Source organism: Patiria miniata, unplaced genomic scaffold (assembly GCF_015706575.1).
Source record: "Patiria miniata isolate m_02_andy unplaced genomic scaffold, ASM1570657v1 HiC_scaffold_3, whole genome shotgun sequence".
NCBI lineage: Eukaryota > Metazoa > Echinodermata > Asteroidea > Valvatida > Asterinidae > Patiria > Patiria miniata.
In genome coordinates this window covers 32,380,084-32,403,579 of record NW_024037069.1, presented here as the reverse complement: position 1 = coordinate 32,403,579, position 23,496 = coordinate 32,380,084, and the positions used below count along the sequence as shown (strand labels likewise).

Here is a 23,496-nt window from a genome sequence, read left to right as displayed (position 1 = left end):
GGACAAAATATATACTTGATGGCACTACAGGGCTTTCGTATGTTTTAGACCAAGTTCGTTTAACAAAACTTGCCATAACTCCGTTTCCTCTAATTCACGTAATGCATACGAACTGGCTTCCTATGAAGCCGATAACAAAACCTGCCATATCTGTGTTTTAGACATTGCACATAGTGTTAGAACATCAGTTGAAGAAATGACCCCTCCTGACCATTAGTTGACCATTGGCCATGTTCTGTGAACAACTAATATGAGGCTTGTTCCACAGATGTAACTGACCAAGTTTGACATTAATTGGGTCAGGACTGTGGGAGAAGAAGCACTGCATGACCACAAGGCGACCATTATCATGTGGCTGAGATCGGCAAAGTAATGTAAGAGAAACAACTATGAACATTTGACATTAAGCCCACCGAAACATTACATAAAATAGAAGACGCCAAGACAATACATGAAACAGTAGTTAATGCCTGTAGATTAATCCGCATAAACCATCAAAAATTAATCACAGCAATAGTGTTGTTTATTGGCCTCCGCACTTTTTAATCCATGGCGAAGTATTTGGCCGAATACGCGGCTACTTTACGCAGGTGGCACAGTGACTGTCACTAAAACAAACCGAAAGAAGCGAAGGCAGTATCCAGACGGCAATTCAGCGGTTGTGTACAAAGTCTATGGCCGCTCGCGTACGGATGACATCGTTTTTAAATGCAACACAGTATCGTGCGTGATGGTTGAAACCTTTCCAGAATTCCTATATTTTTATATTGTTTTTACGTAAGTTTGAAAAATGATAAACTTGAAATAACTCGACAACCAAATAAGTCAGGTGTGCGTTTTGGCAGTCATAACCAAGAATTGGTTCGGTGGTTTCTCTTTGGTTAATTGTTTTGGGGATTTGAGTACTACATGATCACACGTAATTCTAAGCCAATCAGTGGCGTAGCCACGGTGGGGGGGGGGGGGGGGGGGGGGGGGGGGGGGGGGGGGGGCGTGGGGGGGGGGGCGACAGTCCCCCCACTTAACAGGACTGCAAAGACTTAAAATGTAAAACAGCATTTTGTGCTTTTTCATAAAAATTAATGACCCTTACTGACCGTTAGGTGACCACTGGCTAAATTCTGTATACACCCTTTATGAGGCATGGTCCAAAGATGTAACTGACCAAGTTTTACATTTATTCGGTCAGCGGGGGGTATTCACCCATTATCTACCATATCTATGGGTTATTGTGCATTAACGTGTATTATCACAAAACAGAGATCACTGCGCCACCCATTCCGACCTGTGCGCGATAACCACTTATAGGAGGTGTTTGCACAGTAACGACCAGAACCAGCACCCCCAATATTTTGTATGGTCCACCTGTTTCCATTCAAATGCCCTTTTTCACCAGCGCTTCCCCCAATATTTGTAGAGAGTGTCCTTCTATTAACAAGTCCCTTTTTCTGAACAAATTAGTGCCCTTTTTAAAAAAACCCTACCCTATTTTTGTGTTAATGGCCGTTATGTGTACCTTTGTTTGAATTTCGCTTAAGTATACTGCCCAGGAAAACACCTTATATTGTCCGTTAGTGTGCATAATCGTCGGGTTTGATCAGCGCTCCCATCGATAGATGGTACCAGCCCCCCCCCCCCCCCTTAGTTTCAGTTTTGATTTAATGGAGGCCAAGAGTCTGGAGAAAAAAATCCAAACGTGTCAACATAAATAGCACGGATGTGTATAAAGTGCCCTTTTCCATACCCCCCTCCCTAATCAAAATGACCTTGCTACGCCACTGCTACACATAATCACTTACATTTGGTTACACAAGAGCACACTATCTGGTTTCCAAGATGCAACTTACACACTCCAGAAACTTGATTCACACTGCAGAAATTGACCCTTTTGGTTTAAATGGCTGCATTTCATGGTTATCGCCGTTAGACCTCCTCTCCCGTTCACGATCGGAAAAATTGCATTTCTTCCGTAAATTTACCTGCATTTATAACGATCAGAATACAACAACATACTTAGCTTATTTTAATGAACTGATCATGAAGTTGATTATATTAAGCATATTACAAAACCAAGATTAATAATGACTTTACAGATGGTTAAACATGATTTATACGGGAAAAAACTATTTTGTACCATCTGGACGAAAATATTTCCCTGTTATTTGGGACGGCCCGATTTTCAACCAGATTTAAGCCTCGCAAAGTCCAAGGAAAAAGAACTCACTGACGGACTACAACAAAGTATTTTTTTGGAGTATTCAAAAACATGATAACACGCACCCATCAAGTACTTCTTCCCCTTCGGGTGCGTCATAACTTCAATCCTAACAGTTCTGAATCCTCCAATTTGAATATGATTTTACATTTAGAGGAAAAGCATATTTTAAGGTCACAAATAGCTTCGAGCAATTGCTCGTGGTCCAAAACGTAAATATACCAACATTTGTGGGGGTATGGGAAGAGGAATACTTGAGGTTAGGGGTCATTAAAGTTGGAAACATTTCGTCGACAACCCTAGGCCTACTTACCACAAGGATGCACAGAATGGCAATGAAGATAAATGAGAATATAAACGCAACCCCTAGCGCAATCCCAGGAACGGTATTCTGAGCAGGTTTGCAGGCAATTGGTGATACTTCGTCAGCCCAAACAAGCGTTGTTCCTGAAAGAGACAAACGGCACTCAGATGCAATATCTAACTTGGTCCAATTGCTACTTGACTTGATTCAATTGATGTCTGACTTACTTCCTTGATATCTGACTTGATTTAATCGATATCTTTATACTGGAATCAGATGACCAAATCTCCGAGTTTCATTGTTTCATCACCCAATAGACCCCTTGCGTTTGACGTCACATCTGAGGACCGGTTTTTCCTCTGCGAAGTGCGATACGCATTCGTATACATTCTTTACTTTTTTTGCCAATGAATTAAAAACCCTTTTTTTAAATTTCTCATTGAGGGCGCACAGTGCAAGGGGTATATACGCCAACAACACTTCACGGGGAAGCATTTTTAATCGTGTTCCCTGAATCAATTTAATAAATTGTAGACTATTGAATGGGATGGTGACAGGCTATTTTATGATTTGAGTGCGTTCAAAGCCTCAATTTAGTTTTGGTAAATATTCGGCTTTAAATATTAGTGAAAGTTTAATCACATTTTGTAAATAATTGTTCATCAGACCATAATGTTATTAAAAACATTTTTGGTCCCCCCAAAAAGTGGGTCAAAAAAATTACGGCCTGGGGTTCGGGGCCCGCTTAAGGGCCACGAATTTTTTTTGGAATCTAAATGCTCTGTGGTGCGATCTGAGGCAATTTCTGACCACCTTAACCAATTTTTTTTAGGAAAAGATGGTGGTGTATTCATTGCCTGCCTTTATTGCGATGTCACATCAAAACAAATTAAAAAAATTGGTTTCGTTTTTTTTTGGGGGGGGGGGGGGGGGGGGCATGGCCCCCTTTGGCCCCCCCCCCCTCTGGATCCGCCCTTGTCCATAGACGAAATCATGATTCGTTATCAACAGTGTTTGCACCAAACATGACTTGAAGCTTTGCATGGCGGATGAGATAAAATAGAAAAATTGCGGGTAACAACATGTGGAAAGAAATATCTTCTTGGAAGAAGTGCGGTTCTGAAAAGAACCGGTTGGTTGAGCGTAGAACTCGACGTTATCGGACAGTGTGCTCTGTCCGTACGTCCTCAGACTGTTTTCTCAAAACGTGTAAATAACATCCACTGAGCTGAAATTTCAGGTCCTGAACATTCTTCTTTGGATTGTATTGGTGTTGATATTAGAAACGAACAAAATACACAAGAAGCAAATGATTCTATATGTATATACTGCCCCTTATGCATGGCTTTGACATGACACTTCTACCTACCTGGATTGTCGGACTGAACTTCCTCACGAGACACTATGTTGTGATGAGCTTTAGTAAAGCGTACTCTCATGTGGGCGCCTTTACCAACAGCAATCCCTATTGCCTCACACACAAATGCTTCATTATCGCCATCAACTGTTGTCACTTGGACTGATGCTGAAGTCGAATAGGTGTTGCTCCTCAACGACGCCCCTGATTGGTAGATTACAAATCGATGGATATAATTCGACAGATTTTGAAATTGATGAATCTGATTAAAAGAACATACTATTTCTAGTGTAAGAGGAAAGAAAGTTATTTGGTCTTACGTATTTGGTCTAAAAATAGAAATAATCTCAAACAGCTTGATGAGATCTCATTCCATCCAAACACCTCACATCAGCAAGCCTAAAATAGAGCCAAACCATCAGAACAGAAATGTGGGGCAGAACATGTAAAGAAGTCATCATTGAACGGCTCGGAGGTATCGATATACGGCGAGCTTGAAATGACCATCCGTGTTTATATAGTACCGCATTTCCAGGATACGGAAAATCGGGTGGTTACTTTGCGCCTCCGTATAATATGTGTAGTAGGGTTTAAAGACGACTTGTTCCTTTCTGGGAGTATAATAAGGCGAACAGTCAAACAAAACAGCAATATACAGCATTACGTTGGGAAGAATGCTGCTTACCAGTGTAGGTGGGTAGAACTTCAGGCCAGACTGATGTGGAGGCCTTGAGTTCCGTCTTCCCGCCCAAAAATAGGTGGAGCCATCTCAGTTCAACTGCAGGTTTGACCTGCTCCATGACGCAGGTCAGGTTATGCACCGTGCTGTCGTGTCGTACTCTCATCTCACACGTGTCTGCGTCGTGGTCTTGATTGCAGCCGATGACGGTAGGATACGGACGTCTTGGGGAAACTGTTGGTGGGAAGAGTTCAGAAAGTAAACAGTTAACGTGGCTGTAAAATAATAATAATAATAACAATAATTCGCGTCAAAACGGTTTTTGGGGAATGGGGATGTAATAATTCTACATTCGCTATTCGGGGCATAAACAGACGCGACTCGAAGTTTACCTACGTTTACATGTTGCAAAAATTATATTTTTACATTTTCGCGTGCTAATTTTTGGCGCTGTGATATTAGACGGTTGCATGGAATCAATCCCTGACACAATGTAATTTGAGCTACCCGGCCCTCACAGTCCACCATTCACCCCAGATTAACCCCTGGTATCACTCCGGCCCTATAAACAGCCAATAAAACCAGCCACTAACCTCCTCAATGCCATTTGACAGTTCCATTTTGGCCACAGGGGTGATCGAGGTAATCCCTATGTGAACAATGCATTTGTACACAAGCCTATGTAATTGCGCACAAGCACACTAGGTTTTCCCGCCAATTTCCAACCCCTCCAGAAGGATCACAAGACTTACACCCCCTCTAGTGGATGTACCATGGTCCATACTAGGATTTTTTGGCGCTGTGATATTAGACGGTTGCATGGAATCAATCCCTGACACAATGTAATTTGAGCTACCCGGCCCTCAAAGTCCACCATTCACCCCAGATTAACCCCTGGTATCACTCCGGCCCTAAACAGTCAATAAAACCAGACACTAATCTCCTCAATGCCATTTGACAATTCCATTTTGGCCACAGGGGTGATCGAGGTAATCCCTATGTGAACAATGCATTTGTACACAAGCCTATGTAAATGCGCACAAGCACACTAGGTTTTCCCGCCAATTTCCAACCCCTCCAGTAGGATCACAAGACTTACACCCCCTCTAGTGGATGTACCATGGTCCATACTAGGATCTAGTGATAGATGACCTGGGCATGGCTACCACGTGGCTGGGACAATAAAAAACAAAGAAATGTGGAAGTGAGTTTATTCACACTGACTCCAGGTAATTAAATTTAAGTAAAGTTTATCAATTGCTTTTATAGACAATTTGTTTTCTACGATGGTCGAGCGCCCTCATTCACTAAAAAAATGGCCAATTAAGCCAAAGATTTGGAAATCAGATCAGATCACGGCGTATAATCGCTCACCCTTGACACAAACTTCAACTTGTCCCTCTTCTATCTCCAAATGTGGTTTCAACTTCCAAAAGTAGGTTCCCTCATTGGAGGCGGTGACGTTCTCAATGACGAGACTGAACTCACTGTCGATATCATAGACGCCCTCTGGGATCCCGTTTTGGGGAGCCACTCTTCCCAAGAAGTACGAGATGAGCAGGGATGTCCTGCTGGTTGAATCATAGTACCAGTACATTGCGTCGATGTGTTTTCGGGAGATTTGGCGAGATTCGACGAGAGGACAGGGCACGATCCCTCTGCTGCCTCGTTCCAAGAACATTGTTCCATCAGTGATCGCTAGGACGAATCCGCCTGAAACAAGATATCTGATTTTTTTTAAATCGTCTAAATCTCTTGCTTTGCAAAAATATTCCTGGAGTCTTGCTGTTCTTACACTAAAGGCAAATGCGTCTTGACATTCAATGTAGTCCAATCAAATGAAGTCAATTTTGATTTAAAGTCCAATTTTTTTTTTAATGTGAACCAAAAGACATCCAGATTTGCCCTCATGATTGTGTGTGAATGCAGTTACAAATTAAACAAATATTAAGAGAAAATTACAATATGGGTAAACCATTGCAGTAGTGAACAAAGCTTGGTTCAGTGATTTCTCCCAGTGATGTATTAGGATTTACCGAACGGTATTTGCCCGTAATACCCACATTGGCATTTCCCGTCTAATCCCCAAGCTCTTTATTTGATAGATTCGAACTACAAAACATTGCGATTTATAATGAATTGAGATTACATAATGTACTTACAGTATATCAAAAATGATAGCCACTGCATTTCTCATCAGTTTGTTGTCTCTGTAAATGAAAGCAAAACTGCAAACATACCGGTACCATATTATTGATATTTTATTACTGTAACATCTTTTATAAGCCTTGTGGAACATTAAAGACCTTTTACTTGTAAATCCTTGCCATGAATTAGGCCATGTTGAGACCCCAAATTCGATGTGTTATACGCTATAGAAATGGTTACGTCATATAACCAGTCCTGTTTGTCGTTGACGAGCGACGAACGTCACGGACAAATGCGGACGGTCTTTCTGGGTCCGTTTCTTGTTTCTAAAACTTTGTAAATGGAAACATTTAAGTTAATCGTTTTAGAGATGGAAGGAAAACCCCAGAATTTTTCTTGTCAGAAAACATGGAATGAGGTAATAGGCCATCAGCTGGGAGGTTTGGTCAGTATTAAATCAGGGCATAAAAGATTACAGTGCACATGCGCAAGGTATACCGCCCCTAGAGTGGTAACAAGCATTTTGATGGACATTTTGAAAAAAAAGGGTGATAACACCCAAAAGCTGCCTCCGCGGCTGCAATGCTATCACATATTTTCCAACTCTGGAGGTGTATACCTTGCCAAAAGCCGCTTTTTTAATTGACGATTATTCCCCTCATTTGATATCGGTGGACAAAAGTTTTGACCGAGGCTGATGGCCTATAAGACTGAAAACCAAATCCATGTGTGGACTAGGGCAGGAATCGAATCTTGGACATAGAGGTGGAACTGGAAGGCAAGTACAAACCACTGCGCTGATCATTGGGTCAATGAAACATCCCAAGTACTATCTTAGCTCCCTGGGGAGGATACAGATTGATGCTACCATTCCGGCGCAAGCAGCTAAAACCAATCACAGTTACCATAACAGTTTATCATTATTCGTCCTGCTTTACACTTCTTCTTACCGTATGAAATAATGAATCCATTAACAAGCACACTGTAAATACGTCACAAGTCCTGCTTACCGATACAAAGTGAGATAGTTGACACAAGGTCCTTCTGAAGCAGGTGTTCTAGTATGTATGGCCAATTAGTCGTTACTCTAGGTAGACTTCAAGTTCGATGTTAGAAAAGATCCCAAAGGCACTGTTGAGGGAAGAGCGAGTGAAGCCTGTGTGATCACGGAAGAGCGAGTTGTATAGCTATGTCGGTATGTGGGTGAAGGTTGCTTATGTAGCCCATGACCAGGTGTCTATCATGAAGTCTGTTATGTTGAGATAGAATTGCAGCCTTTGATCTCAACACACTTATCATGATTAATAATCAATTTATTCGTTTATTTGCTTTTATCACTGGGCAGTTGGCAAACAACGTACAATCAACATGAGTGTTTTGTTTTCAAGCTTGTTTATGTCCGGTTCGGTCTTGTCTCTGACTCGATAATCCTTAATAACAATATCAAACCAAATGGAAACTCTCAAAGACGGCGTCATATTATAGGACTTGATGTTCCCTGAAGCAGAACACGAACAGACATGTTGAACTGAAGTCCCTCAACTAATGGGCGTACAAATCGTATGAAAAAGCTGAAGATTGAGAAGAGAGATAAACCTCGTAAACATTTCTAGCCCCACTCTCCTGCAGAAGCCCGATTGAAAGTTCTGTGTGTTTCGAATAATCGGTCGGGATACCACTATACCAGCAGTGAATCTTGTAACCCATTAAGGCATAAATTGCAACGACCGAAAGCAGAATAATTTCAAACCAATCACATGTCATGAGTCTATTCTATTCTTTGTTGTCATAAATAAGAGACTCTATAATGGTCATAATTAAATTACATAATTCATAACAAGAAATTATCCTTGAAATAAAATATTATTGGCCTAAAATCCACAGCTTATTTCAATTGAAGAATTGATGTTTTTAGAATGTATATAAATTCCACTATGCTTTTATCAAATGAGACCCCAATCATATAGGCACACGCGCACACAACCTTTTATGCATACTATACTTGCGAGAAAGACCTTGTTTCCCTTTTTTTGCTCCCCTTTGTTTCTGTTGGAATCTTCAACTCCCTTTTTCTTAATGACAAAATTTGGGGCAGATTGTCCGTATTGTGCTTACTGCCTCATAAGGAACAACGGGTATACTTTGGAACAGTGGCGTAGCCAAGGGGGGCGTGGGGGCGACAGCCCCCCCATGAAACCTCGTCGCCCCCCCCAGTCGCCCCCCCCCCCTGAGATTTTGATTTAAAAAAAAAAAATTCATTGATCTACATGAGGCCCCCCATGAAATGTTCCAGCCCCCAGCGCCCCCCCCCCTGAAAAATTCCTGGCTACGCTTCTGCTTTGGAACAATTGTTAACGTCAATGAATGACACTATCAACATCGTAAAGAAAAGCGATAACCTTTTACACACCCCTACCAAAAACAAACTAACAAACATCCCAACACCCCAACAAACAAACACCCCAACAAACACCCCAACTAACTAACTCACTAACTAACAAACAAACGAGCCAGCCAGCCAGCAAGCCAGCAAGCAAGCAAGCACACCAACACCCCAAGCAACCTTACAATCAACCAAACAAACACTCAAAACAACCGCAAAAATAAAATAAACAAAGAAACACGACCCAACAGAAACAGAGTTTTATCGAACTACTTGTCCGTTGAGGAGAACCCATATCCTACGTGACAAGTGAGGGCAGGGTCCGGAATGAGTTGGACTCCCTGTGTGTGGTGATTGATATATATTTATGACAGCTTGTCAATTCCTGAATACAAACATAAGCAAACATAAGCACCCATACATATTTGCAGAGTCTATTCTTATCTTTATAAACGGAGAAAATAAGATAATAAAAAAAAAAATGTTCACCGAAAAACATCACTGAATCGTTCTGGGTTGACAACAAAAATACACATTACTTTACATAAGGCCCCCAAAAAGGTCTCCGGTTTCTGGTATGGAGCTTGCCCAAAAAGTGGTGCGGCGACGCGGCTTTTTTTTTTTTTACCTGTTTTATGTGTGCTTCAATTGTCGGCTGATGACTGCAAATGGTGCTCGACTAAACTTAGTGCAAATATTATGGGAGACCAGAGAGGCCATATAAAGCTTATTCTTGATCATAACCCCATCTAAAACACATTAAAATTGTGCAGCAGCAGGATTCCAGTCAAACCAGTGAGTTTGGCGGTTTTGAGACATCATCTTTCATTAAAAAAAAAACTTTTTCAATTTGCCGACGCACATGGCTAAGGCGACGCGCGCGCATACCAGAAACCGGAGCCTTTTTTTGGCCTAAAACAAGTTTAGTCCATTTCAGAAATGTTCATCAGCCATTGGTATAGGTCTTTGTGTATAGAAGAACCAACACATCAATTAGGCCTACAATACATTAATTAATTAATGAATTAATCGACTTTGTATCATGATTTGTATAGGCCTCTATACTTTATTTAAATTGAATGTAGAACATGCGAATTTAAAAAATAATTTTTGTTATTTTGTTATAATCGGCAACGTCGACGTCAAACCGAAAGCTCAATCGCGTATTTTGCAATCCTTTAAATATAACGTTCCGCACGTTCATTTATCATGATGCTAAATGAAATCGAAAGCCATTTATTGCGAAAATGAACCTGGATATACGTGGTTCTCAAAATCATCGCCAAATTGAATATATCTTTTACAAATTCAAATGCACATTTTCCTAAATTGTCTGGAAAACCTAGAGCAGGTGTGAGATAACTGTATGTTGGAGGTGATAATCAGTTAACACCCCTACCCCCCTTTTTGTATCCACCGCACTGGCCGTATTTGTGAGCTATGGCAATGGTCCCAACCATGTTGGGACAGTCCCAACATATTGTCACAATCATTAATTGCCATGTAGTGTATTGCAATACACTATATCACAACCTCATTTCCCCAAAAGAGATGGGGTCCCTTATTTGGTCCCTTTATCAGGCCAATTTCCTTCTGTTTGTTTGTCTTGTGTCGATTACTTTTATTTGTTGGCCGTTATATTTGGCTTGTACTTGTACCATACAAGGCCTATATCTACTACAAGCTATACCATTTTTTTTAACGCAGGTGAAAAAAAAGCCCAACATAAAAGTATACCTTTTCAGCAAATGCTTACATTAACAACTGTTGATTGTATTTAATGGTCAAAGTCGGAGCAGATATCGGGATAACTACACAATGTACCAATTAGGCCTAAAGTATTAGGGGATGACGACTTCCTGAAAATATGATGTCGTCATCCCATTATAAATTACCTCAGGATATCATCGTGCCAAAATAGATAGTCTTAAGATGTCGTCATCCTATATTCAGGATGTCGTCATGCCATTAATTTATGTAAAGATGTCGTCATCCTACTCTGAGGATGTCGTCATCCCCTAACAAATTATCTCAAGATGTCGGCACCTTTCCTGTATTTTGTCGTCATCCTGAGATAAAATAAGTCAGTATCTGAACAAGTCGGATGGCACTTCCAGAGCTCCGTAATAAACCAAATAGCAAAGCAATCTCATTAAATAGAAACACTCAGAGAGCGCACACCTCCGCCAAGGCTAAATCTACTCGATTTGTACCCCTCTATACAATTACATATGCCTGTGTTGGGCTACCTTTCCACTCCCTCATTGTATAAAATGGTAAAGTCCATTGACATGTGTGGTTAGATTAAGTGGATGATGAGTAATGTCTAGCCCAGCCCATGGCTACTCTCATCCAGCCCAACCCAACCCAACCCAACCCAACCCAATCCAACCCAACCCAATCCAGCCCAACCCTGCCCAGTTCAGCCCAGCCCTTTTCAGTCCAGCCCTCTCTAATGCAATCCAGCCCAGCCAAGCCAAGGCCAGCCCCGCCCGGCCCATCCCCACCCCGTGCCTGACATGCCAACCTATGGAGTAGCCCAGCCCAGCCCCACTCCGCTATAAAGCCAAGCCCGTCCCTTCTCATCCCATCTCATTCCATCCCAACCCAACCCACCCCAGCAAACCGCAGTCCAGCCTAAATCCCATCCCAGTCCATCAGCCTATCTTAACCCAGCCCAGCCCAGACCAGCCCAGTACAACCCAGCCTATAGCCAAGCACAGCCAAATCGAGCCCATTGCATACAGCAGACCACACCTTCACCACTTAACATCATGATCATAATTCAAACTAAGTTTTTCTTCGTTTCGTCACATCAGTGACAGTCCGTGCGGCCAATCAGGGTGTAACCTTTGCCTGTTTCTTCGTTCAGGCAAGAAGCCAATCAGACTCGGCTCAGACGAATGCTCTTGGAACGTTCAGCAGCGTTCCTCAAGGATCGCAAGTTCTTGCCTGCACCTCTGCCGCGGTGAGAAGGCTACTCAATTTCTTGACTTAATATGCTATTTCCATTTTAAATCAAGCGCTCATCCTCAGAACAAAATTTTTGTACCATTCACTCATCAGGAGCCCATCATCCGATAAACTTTTGTTCTTGGTGCTTTATTGTTTTCATGCTTTAGTGGTCAGTTCGTTTGCTTATAAATTAAGCGATCAGAAATTTGGTTGTTCTCTTAATTATAATCGAAAGTGACAATATTCACTCTATATCCAACCATGGGGAAATTAAACGATAAGCATATTCGAGGTATGGCAGACACAATATAGAGGGCGCTGTTTGATTTTGTGAAGTCTTTTGTATTTACCCAAACTAAGAGGCGCCTTCATATGCCTCAAATAGCTCGTAATAACTAATGGAGGAATTCTTCCAAGACATTTTAGAGTTAAATTTATTCAATCGATTATATTTCCATTCCACTTTCAACCCTTTCAATCTAACGGTATTTTTTTTCACTCTAAATTGTTGCTCGGTTGAAAGCGAGTGTTTATCAGTTGACTGTTTCGTTGCGTGGTCGAGCTGACTATATTAGAGACGTGTTTCGGTTCTTCAGTTAGTCAGCCGGTCGTTCGGTCGGTTGGTTATTGGGCTTGAGTTCCTATGAAAGTTTGAGCCATCGTGTTTATCTGATTGGTCCTATAGGGAGCCTGGTCCCACAACAACAAGAATGCCAAGAGGGAGATCACTGCAACGTGGATGCCGCCATCCGATGATCAAGGATCTGTTGCATTCCAGTAAGTGTTGCTGAAGCTATTCTGTGTATTTAGTTGTCACAAATGTACGGCTCATTAAAACACAAATGTCTTCGGAAGCAGAATTCTTCGTAAAATTGTCCTTTAAAAGCAAGATAACTCTTGTCATCTCCAGGGCAACCATCGTGAGGGGTCCAGCCAGCGTTTACTGGGAAGGCGTGAAATCACAGCCTCTGTCGTACAGTGCTGCACCTAGCCTGGGTATGTATACGGCAGGCCTGTGCGTTGGAATTTGGGAGATTTCCCAGAAGGAGGTTCGGTGAAAAATTTCGTCAAAATCTTCTAACTGTATTAAACACCCAGACTCTTCTTGGAAAATGTTGAGTAAAAACGAATTTTATCCCACTAAGTTCACTTTCTGTCTACAAAGTTGAGGAGTTTATCATTAAACAATTTCAGGGGCGATGGGCATATTTTTTGTAAAAAAACATGCGTTTTTAAACAGGAGATAGCTATATAGGTTGATGTACGAACCTCAGGTTTGGATATTATTTGACCAGCTAAATCTACAACGACAAAGGTGCACTCTAAAAAAGCATTAGTCAGATTTGACTAGAAACCAGTCAAATTTGACTAGCCATTCAGGGTCAGCTGGGTGCAACTGAAAATCAGTCAATCTGACTAGATTTTTCCAGTCAGTATTATTGACTTTGGAAAAATAGTTATGCAAAAAACTGAAATTGGAGTCGAACCCAACTACGTTTCTAGTCATAGTATGGAACTTTGCATGTTTAACTAAATTCCTAGTCAATTTCCAATAACTGGGAAAACCAGTCAATATTTTGACTAAGTTGTTTTTAGAGTGTGTGAGCTGAAGTTCAAACGTTGCTTGAATTATTACTGGGTGCCAGTAACTTATCACAACCGTCTTTGGCAATGATGATGTGACATGACGCCATCTAAAGGGTGCCCTCCTGACATATTCTGATGCTTTTCCCTTAAAAAAAAGCTTTTGGAACAAACCAAACGAAATGTGTGTTATCATATCATGCCATCCGTAAAACTTTTTGGGACCCACCGAATTCTCGCCAAAAACTTCGTTTTCTGAGTAGGATATCACCACAATATTTCTTCTTAAAAGTAGCCCAAAGATTTGAAAGCAAGCTCTTAATATTTCTTATTGTTTTCTTGCAGTTTCAAGCAGCATCTTCCTCTTGACTTTAGCCGTGTTCTGGGCGATGATGGCGTGACTGTGATTAACGGTGGACGTCTATACCGCCCTCTTGTGATATCATCTGGACAAAAATAATCGTCTTATTCGGAAACCTGCCTCACTCTTTTCGGGAGATTCTGATGAATGGTGCGATGACCCAAAGAAGCGTCAATTTCCAAAAGGGCAACTACAGACAAGTGATTATTGATTATTCAAGCTTTTTTATTGCGAAAAGCTGCATCAAGGAACAAATACTCGGACATAGAAAAAATTCTCAAGTTGCTTTTGCTTATTGCTAAATTGCCACTATTCCGGAAAACAAATACTAGTAAATTGCATTTAAACACTATTTAACCATATAAAACAGAGAGGCTTACTGAAAAGATTTATAAACTGTTTTAAATTCATTTACTTTCAACATAAAGGGCTTCATCTTATTTTCCATCCCAGGAAAGGCTACTGGCATTTTTCTCCAAGTCAGATTTCCATGCTGAACTTGCTGGTGCTGTCAACGTCGTTTTTATTCCCTTGGTCAGGTACTGCTGTCTTGTCACATTTTGATATTAACTTGAAGATAATGGATAAAAACATTTTCCCCAAATTTATGAAATATGAAATCTGCTTCAGCATTATATTCGTTAATTGAAAGTTTTTAAAACATGAAATTAATTATATTAATTAGTATTACTTGTTAAGAATACTGAGTTACTTTGTATAAAACAACAAAAGAAAAACCGGAAAAAAGCATCGCAGGTAAGAAAAGTAGCAGAGAAAATAAAAAACCAACTAACTGTACAAATTTCAGTCAACTTTTAGGTTCACTGAACTACTTCAACATACATCCCCATACTCATTCATAATATTGACCTGTACAATCAATATATAATAACAACTTTTCGATTTCTGTTTTGTGTTAATACAAGTCAATGCACAAAAACCCATATATATATCAGGAAATACTAAAGCAGATTGAAAATATTCACATTCATATAAAATTGCATTGTACAACTACTGAAGTCCCTTTTCAAAGAGAGATTTTGTCATTTGATATCCTCTTAAAAATACTTATCATCGGCAAGCAATCAAAACACATTTCAGTAGGCCTACTTGTAAGATCATATTTTCAATTCATTCTTAAGGCCAGAGTTTTACTTTCTTCACATAGGCATAGCCAGCGGCGGTTTACCCCCCCCCCTAATATTTGTAATGTCTGCCCGTTTCCATTTAAATGCCTTTTTTTTTTACCAGCGCTCCCCCAATATCTGTATTAACGATTCCTTTTTTTGTGAACAAGTGCCCTTCTTCAAAAAAATCCTGCCCTATTTTTGTGCCAGCGGCCGTTCTGTGTGCCTTTGTTTGAATTTCGCGCACGTATTGCTCAGGAAAACACCTTATATTGTCCGTTAGTGTGCATAATCGTCGGTTTTGAACAGTGCTCTAATCGATATATGGTACCAGCCCCCCCTTTCAGTTTTGATTTTACGGAGGCCAAGAGTCTGGAGAAAAAAGACCCGTGTCAACATAAATAGCACGGATGTGTCAGTGCCCTTTTCCATACTCCCCCCCCCCCCCCCAATCAAAATGACCTTGCTATGCCACTGCTACACATAATCACTTACATTTGGTTACACAAGAGCACACGATCTGGTTTCCAAGATGCAACTTACACACTCCAGAAACTTGATTCACACTTCAGAAATTGACCCTTTTGGTTTAATTGGCTGCATTTCCTGGTCATCGTCAGCCGCTCTCACTTGTGCGTCAGGCCTCCTCTCCCATGCAGGACTCCATTTAATACATTTCTTCTCTGAATATACCTGCATTTATAACAATCAGTATAGAAACAACATACTAAGCTTTTTATAATGACCTGATCATGAAGTTGATTACATTAAGCATATTACAAAATATCAATTTATGACTAATAATGACTTAACCGGTGGGTTAAAACATGTTTTTTTACGGAAAAAACTATTTTGTACCATCCGGACGAAAATATTTCCCTGTTAACGCTAGTTGGGACGGCCCGATTTCAACCAGATTTCAGCCCCACACGCGCACGTACGTAAGTCCTTGGAAAAAGAACTCATTGACTGACTACAACAAATATGTTTTGGAGTATTCAAAAACAAACTATCACATGACCATGAAGTACCTCTTCCCCAACCTCGTCCCCAGGGTGTCGAGCAGTACACGCCCACCACTTTACCTGCTCTCTCACCCTGGTATTGGATCATTTGCATGTGCAAACTTTTTGCACACGTATGCAAATGAGGAATAGTCTGGTGCCTGACTGTACGTTACATTAGCATTTGTTTTTGTATGCGGTGTCTGGGGTAAAAACACAATCAACTCGTCGCGCCGTGAGTTACGAAAACACGATTGTTTTCGAAGTTAATATACGGATACGGTTACAAACTTATTCCGCCAATATGCAATATCACATTTCATATAAATATGAACAAATTGGAAGGGAAATGAGCAATTTTGAGAAGGCGTGGACGTTATAATTACAATGATCGTGAAAACACATAATGCACTGAAAGTAGCAACACCAACTGCACGATATTAGTCCATTACTAACCAATTGCGGTATCGAATCAGGACACAGAAGGAAAGTTTTCTATCCAAGGCTTACTATTGGAAACGAGGTTGGAAATAAAGTAAGCACTGGGGACGAGGTTGCCTCTTCCCTCCCCCTCCGGTAAATCACAACTTCTATTTATAGGCGAAGCAAATTTAAATGTCACAAATAGCCCCGAGCAATTGCTCGTGGTCCAAAACATAAACATACCAACATTTTGTAGGGTAGGAAAAGGGATAAATTATTAGGAGTCATTAAAGTTGGAAACATTTTGTCCACAACCCTACTTACCATGCGGATGCACAGAATGGCAATGAAGATCAATGCGACTATCAACCCGACCTCTAGCGCATTCACATAAACGGCATTCTCAGCAGGTTTGTTGGCAGTTGGTGTACCTTTGTCAGCCCAAACAAGCGTTGTTCCTGAAAGAGACAAACGGCACTCAGATGCAATATCTGACTAGGTTCAATTGATGACTGACTTACTTCAATTGATATCTGACTTGATTCAATCGATATCTTTATACTGGAAATATGACCCAATCTCCGAGTTTTATTGTTCCATTACCCAAATAGACCCCTTACGTCTGACGTCACATCTGAGGACCTTTGTTTTTTTCATCTGCGATGTGCGATACGCATTCGTATACATTTTTATTGCCACTGAATTTAATAAAACAAAAATATGTCTGATTGAGGGCGCACTGTGCAAGGGGTCTATACGCCAACAACACTTCAAGTTTGGGGAAGGAATTTTCATTCGTGTTCCCTGAATCAATTTAACAAATTGTAAGCTCTTGAATGGGATGGTGCCAGGCTATTTTTTAATTGGAGTGCGTTCCAAGCCTCAATTTAGTTTTGTTAAACATTCTAAACATGGTTCAACGAGAGAAAACAGCATTAACAAACCCGTAGGTACATCAGTGACAATACGGAATCACGGACGGTCAGTTTTAAGGCAGGATCGTTTGCATTTTCCCAACACGGAATTTAAACTATTGTTAAAAGACTAAATTTGGTTAAAGGATCATACCAGTGAAATTAGTTCCGTCTGGATTGCTATCATTTAGAAGAGACAACTGTCTTTTTTGGAAAGAAAAAGAGTACTACATAGACGAAATCATGATACGTGATCAGAATTAATATCCACTGACAGAGTTAAAATGTCAGGTTCTGTATACATTCTTCTTTGGATTGTATTGGTGTTGATACAGGAAACGAAAAAAATACATAAGAAGCAAATGATTCCATATGTATATACTGCCCCTTATGCATGGCTTTGACATGACACTTCTACCTACCTGGATTGTCGGACTGAACTTCCTCATGAGACACTGTGGTAAGATGAGCTTTGGTAACGCGTACTCTCATGCGTGCGCCTTTATCACCAACAGCAGCCCCTATTGCCTTACACTCGAATACTTCATTAACGCCATTAACTGTTGTCACTTGGACTGATGCTGAAGTCGAAAAGGTGTTGTTCCGCAACGATGCCCCTGATTGGTAGATTACAAATCGGTAGATATATTGCGATAGATTGTGAAATTAATGAATCTAATTACAGGAACGTACTATTTCTAGTGTAAGAGGAAAGAACGTTCTTTGGTCTTACGTATTTGGTCTAAAAATAGAAATAATCTCAAACAGCTTGATGAGATCTCATTCCATACAAACACCTTACATCAGCAAGCCCACTAGGGCAAACCATCAGAACAGATATGTGGCGCCGAACATGTAAAGAAATCATCATTGAACGGCTCGGAGATATCGATGTACGGCAACCTTGAAATAACCATCCCTGTTATATATTACCGCATTTCCAGGATATGGAAAATCGGGTGGTTACTTTGCGCTTCCGTATAATATGTGTAGTAGGGTTTAAGGACGACATGTTCCTTTCTGAGAATTTAATTAGGCGAACAGTCAAACCAAACAGCAATATACAGCATTATGTTTGGAAGAATGCTGCTTACCAGTGTAGGCGGGTAGAACTTCACGCCAGACTGAAGTGGAGGCGTTGAGTTCCGTCTTCCCGCCCAAAAACAGATGGATCCATCTCAGTTCAACAGCAGGTTTAACCTGCTCCGTGACGCAGGTCAGGTTATGCACCGTGCTGTCGTGTCGTACTCTCATCTCGCATGTGTCCGTGTCGTGGTCTTGATTGCAGCCGTTGACGGTAGGATATGAACGACTTGGGGAGACTGGTGGGAATTTGAGAAAGTCAATAGTTAACGTGGCTGTATAATAATAATAAGAAGACTGACGTACGTTTACATGTTGCTAAAATTCAAAAATGATATTTTTACAATATTTTTTTGTTAAATTTAAGTAAAGTTCATAAATTACTTCATAAACAATTTGTTTTCTACGATGGTCGAGCGCCCTCATTCGCTAAAAATATGGCTAAATAAGCCAAAGATTTGGAAATCAGATCAGATCACCGCGTATAGTCGTCAAAGAGATCGTAAAGGGGACGAATCAGCTCTTTATGGAAGTCAGGAGTCCAGGAAGGAGATTTAAGTTTTAAGTGACAATCATAATAATCACCCACCCTTGTCACAAACTTCAACCTTTCCTTCTTGTATCATTTTCAAGTGTGGTTTCAGCTTAAAGTAGTAGGTTCCCTCATTGGAGGCAGTGACGTTCTCAATGATGAGATTGAACTCATTGTCGATATCATAGACGCCCTCTTGGATCCCGTTTTGGGGAGCCACTCTTCCCTTGAAGTACGAGATGAGGATGGCTGTGTTGCTTATTGAGCCATAGAGCCAGTACATCGCGTCAACGTTTTCTCGGGAGATTTTGCGAGATTTCGCGAGAGGACAGGGAACGATCCCTCTGCTGCCTCGTTCCAAGAACACGGTTGCATCAGTGAACGCTAGGACAAATCCGCCTGAAACAAAAAATGATATCTGATTTTATTTTAAATCGTCTAAATCTCTTGCTCCGCAAAAAATATTCCTGGAGTTTTGCTGCTTTTATTAAAGGCAAATGCATTTTGACATTAATGTAGTCCAATCAAATGCAGTCAAATTTACTTTAAAGTCCAATGTTTTTTTTTTAAATGTGAACCAAAAGACATCCAGATTTGCCCTTATGATTTTGTGCAAATGCAGTTACGAATAAAAACATATCAAGGGAAAACCATTGCAGAAGTACACAAAGCGTGGTTCAGTGATTTCACCCAATGATGTATTAGGATTTACCGAACAGTATTTGCCATATAGTACCCACGTCGGTATTTCCGTCCATTAACCAAGCTCTTTATTTGATAAATTGGAACTACAAAACATTGCGATCTATAATAAATTGAGATTACATAATGTACTTACAGCATATCAACAACGATAGCCACTGCATATTTCTCATCAGTTTGTTGTCTCTGTAAATAAAAGCAAAACTGCAAACATACCACCATATATTTATATTATTGATATTTTATTACATCTATAACCTTGTGAAATATTAAAGACCTTTTACTTTTCAATCCTTGCCATGAATAAGGCCATGCTGAGGCCCCATGCTGATGGCAACATTTAACTTAATCGTTTTAGAGATGGGAGGAAAACCCCAGAATTTTCTTGTAAATAAAATAGAATGAGGTAAGACTAAAAACCAAATGCATGTGTGGACTAGGGCAGGAATCGATTCTGGGCCACAGAGGTGGAAGTGGAAGGCTAGTTACAAACCACTGCGCTGATCATTGGGTCAATAAAACATCCCAAATACAATCTCAGCTCCCTGGGGAAGATACAGATTGATGCTGCCATTCCGGCGCAAGCAGCTAAAACCAATCACAATTATCATAACAGTTTATCATTATTAGTCCTGTTTACAATTCTTCTTAATTAACAGTGGCGTCACCAGACGACTTTTCAGTCTGGGGGGGGGGGGGGGGGGGCACAGGGGGGGGGGGGCACCAGCATTTGATGGGGGGGGGGCACTTAGGTGGATACGGATCGCCGTCCTGGGGGAGGGGTCTAAGGGAAATTTTCGCATACGGAGGATGGGCTAGATGCAAAATGGTGCCACATTTGATGCTAAATTCGATCTGAAGATATCTCAAGAAATTGCTATTTTTGAGGTAATGATTAAACAACGCGCAGAATTTTGCAGAGGATAGGGGGGCACCAGCATTTGATGGGGGGGGGGGGCACTCGGGGGGCACTAGGTTTTCCAGGGGGGGGGGGGGGCACGTGCCCCCCCTGGCCCCCCCCCCCCCTTGGCGACGCCACTGTTCATTAACTCTTATCAATGTGAAATAATGCACCCACCAACAAGCATACTGTAAATACGTCACAAGTCCTGCTTACCGATACAAAGTGAGATAGTTGACACAAGGTCCTTCAGATGCAGGTGATCTTGTATTTATGGCCAATGAGTCGTTACTCTAGGTAGACTTCAAGTTCGATGTTAGAAAAGATCCCAAGGGAACTGGTGAGGGAGCGCGAGTTGTAGCTATGTGGATATGTGGGTGAGGGTTGCTTATATAGCCCCGATCACGTGTCATATCGTGACACCTGATCTGCTATCTGCTCAGTATGTTGACATATTGATTTACAGCCTTAATTTGATGTCAACACACTTATAATATTACTTGTTTGCCTTCGTACTAAGTAACAAGTTAGACTAAACACCGAGGAGGGAAATCACAGTTTCAGTGGTGGAAGGGAAAATATAGAAATGACATTACAGGCAAAACAAAGGAATCAGGTAGGGATTGAAAATCTACACTGATTCACTGAGGTGGAAAGTATCACTACGCCAACATGAGTGTTTTGTTTTCAACCTAGGCTTTATGTCCGGTGCGGTCTTGTCTCCGACTCGATAATAATTAATAACAATATCAAACAAATGGACACACTGAAAGTCGGTGTCATGTTATAGGATTCGATGTTCCCTGAAGCAGAACACGAACAAAGATTTTGAGCTGATGAAGTCCCTCAACTGTAATGGGCTTAAAAATTGCATTAAAAAGCTGAAGATTGCGAAGAGAGATAAACCTCGTGAAGGTTTCTAGCCCCACTCCCATTCAGAGGCCCGATTGAAAGTTCTCTGTGTTTCGAATAATCGGTCAGGACTCTTTATACCAGCACAGAGTCAAGTGTATCTTGAAACCCATTAAGGCATAAATTGCAACGACCGAAAGCAGAATAATTTCAAACCAAACACATTTACTCACATAGGTCTATTCTATTAAATTTGCACGATATTCTTTGTTGTCATAAATAGTAGACTCTATAATGGTCATAATTAAATTAGAAAGTTTATAACAAAAGAAATTATCCTTTAAATAAAACATTATGGGCCTAAAATCCATAGCTTATATCAAGTGAAGAATTGATGTTTTTAGAATGTTTATAAATTCCACTTTGCTTTTATCAAATGAGACCCCTATGGGCACACGCGCACACAACCTTTTATGCATTATTATACTTGCGTGAAAGACGTTTATTTCCCTTTTTTGCTCCCCTTTGTTTGTGTTGGAATCTTAAACTCCGTTTTTAACTATTTCTATATAAAGAGAGACTTGTGAAGTAGAGTGTGATATTGGGCTTACTGCTCCATAAGAGACAACGGGTATGAACTTTATACGCCACTGTCAACATCGTCAACAAAAGCAATAGCCTTTTGACACACCATTACCAAAATTAACCAAAAAAAACCCTAACAATCAACTTAACAGACACCCTAGAAATAAACGTACCAATAAAAAGAAACGAAGAAACAATTAAGAAACACAACCCAACAAAAATAGACTTTTATCGCCCTACTTGTCCGTTAAGGAGAACATGTGATCCTACGTGATCGATAATTGAGGGCAGGGTCCGGAATAATTGGTGTGTGGCGATTTTTTGATATTTACAACAGCTTGCCATACATACCTACTATCAGCAATCTGGATAGCTTCAAGTGGGAGGTGCATCGCTATCTGGGCGACAAGCGATCAGCACCCCTAAATAGTCCTGAATCCTCCAAATTCAGTACAATTTTGCACATCCCCTATGGAGTAAGGCTCCCTTTAACCCCATTGATTAATTAATGAATTAATCGAATTTGTAACATGATTTGTATAGGCCTGTATACTTTATTTAAATTGAATGCATTATATGCGAATTTAAAAAAATTACACAATAATAAATGAAAAGAATGTTTAATTCAGCTAGCCCGTGTCACAATTAAAAAAAAAAAAAAAAAAAACATTTTCTGCAAATTGGATTGCACATTTGTAATAATCGGCAACGCATCCATCAAACCGAAATTTTGTATTTGTAATTCTTTAAATGAAACGTTATGCACATTCATTGATTTAAACGATGCAAAATGAATCGAATACTAGTTATTGCGAAAATGAAACCTGGATGTACGTCGTTCTCAAAATCATCACCAAATTGCAATTACAAATGCACATTTTCCAAAACTGTAGGTGTGAGATAACTGTATGTTGGGGGTGATAATCAGTTCCCCCCCTTTTTGTATCCACCGCACTGTCTTCAATTTGTGTAGTATATCGCTGTGAAGCGAGGGGCGGGTGTAGATCTTCGTTGAACTCGAACAAAAAAGCACTCGTGAACCGCTGTTTCTGTTTCACAATTATTTTTTGGAGCCATTCTTTTTCATTCCATTTTCCTCCAGTTGTTCAATACTCCATCCTCCAACCCTCCTATAGCCATCTCCAGTAAATACAAATGTAACAACTTAGTCCCCGGCCACCTGCGGCCTGACCCGGTGACCTTGACCCGTCTGCCCAGATACCGGTATATTTTTTAGATCGGCATCGGGCCCGACTGGTAATCATATTTAGCGCCCTCTATTGATCATTATTTATGTCGTAACCTTAAGCCCCCTCAAAATAATTTCACCACATTTGTGAGCTATGGCAATGGTCCCAACCATGTTGGGACAGTCCCAACATGTTGT

At 40.7% G+C, this 23,496-nt stretch overlaps 3 protein-coding genes across 3 annotated transcripts; 1 reads left to right on the top strand and 2 right to left on the bottom strand.

The window, feature by feature from the left end:
• Positions 1-184: 184 nt before the first annotated feature.
• LOC119736702 lies at positions 185-7,831 on the bottom strand. The gene is made up of 7 exons (XM_038210716.1): positions 7,714-7,831; positions 6,718-6,783; positions 5,930-6,268; positions 4,562-4,789; positions 3,889-4,080; positions 2,529-2,662; positions 185-355 (listed from the first exon to the last, which is right to left on the bottom strand). Exons 2-7 carry the CDS (start codon positions 6,743-6,745, stop codon positions 185-187), a joined length of 1,092 nt encoding a protein of 363 aa, XP_038066644.1. The 5' UTR covers positions 6,746-6,783; positions 7,714-7,831.
• Positions 7,832-11,359: 3,528 nt separating this feature from the next.
• LOC119736701 (putative defense protein) lies at positions 11,360-14,089 on the top strand. Its single transcript, XM_038210715.1, has 5 exons — positions 11,360-11,384; positions 11,906-12,054; positions 12,727-12,818; positions 12,952-13,037; positions 13,971-14,089. The coding sequence occupies exons 1-5, from the start codon at positions 11,360-11,362 to the stop codon at positions 14,024-14,026; spliced, it is 408 nt and encodes a 135-aa protein (XP_038066643.1). The 3' UTR covers positions 14,027-14,089.
• A 1,585-nt stretch (positions 14,090-15,674) lies between these two features.
• On the bottom strand, positions 15,675-22,501 carry LOC119736700. The gene is made up of 6 exons (XM_038210714.1): positions 22,465-22,501; positions 19,127-19,468; positions 18,549-18,776; positions 17,877-18,071; positions 16,865-16,998; positions 15,675-15,806 (listed from the first exon to the last, which is right to left on the bottom strand). The coding sequence occupies exons 1-6, from the start codon at positions 22,499-22,501 to the stop codon at positions 15,675-15,677; spliced, it is 1,068 nt and encodes a 355-aa protein (XP_038066642.1).
• Positions 22,502-23,496: the final 995 nt, after the last annotated feature.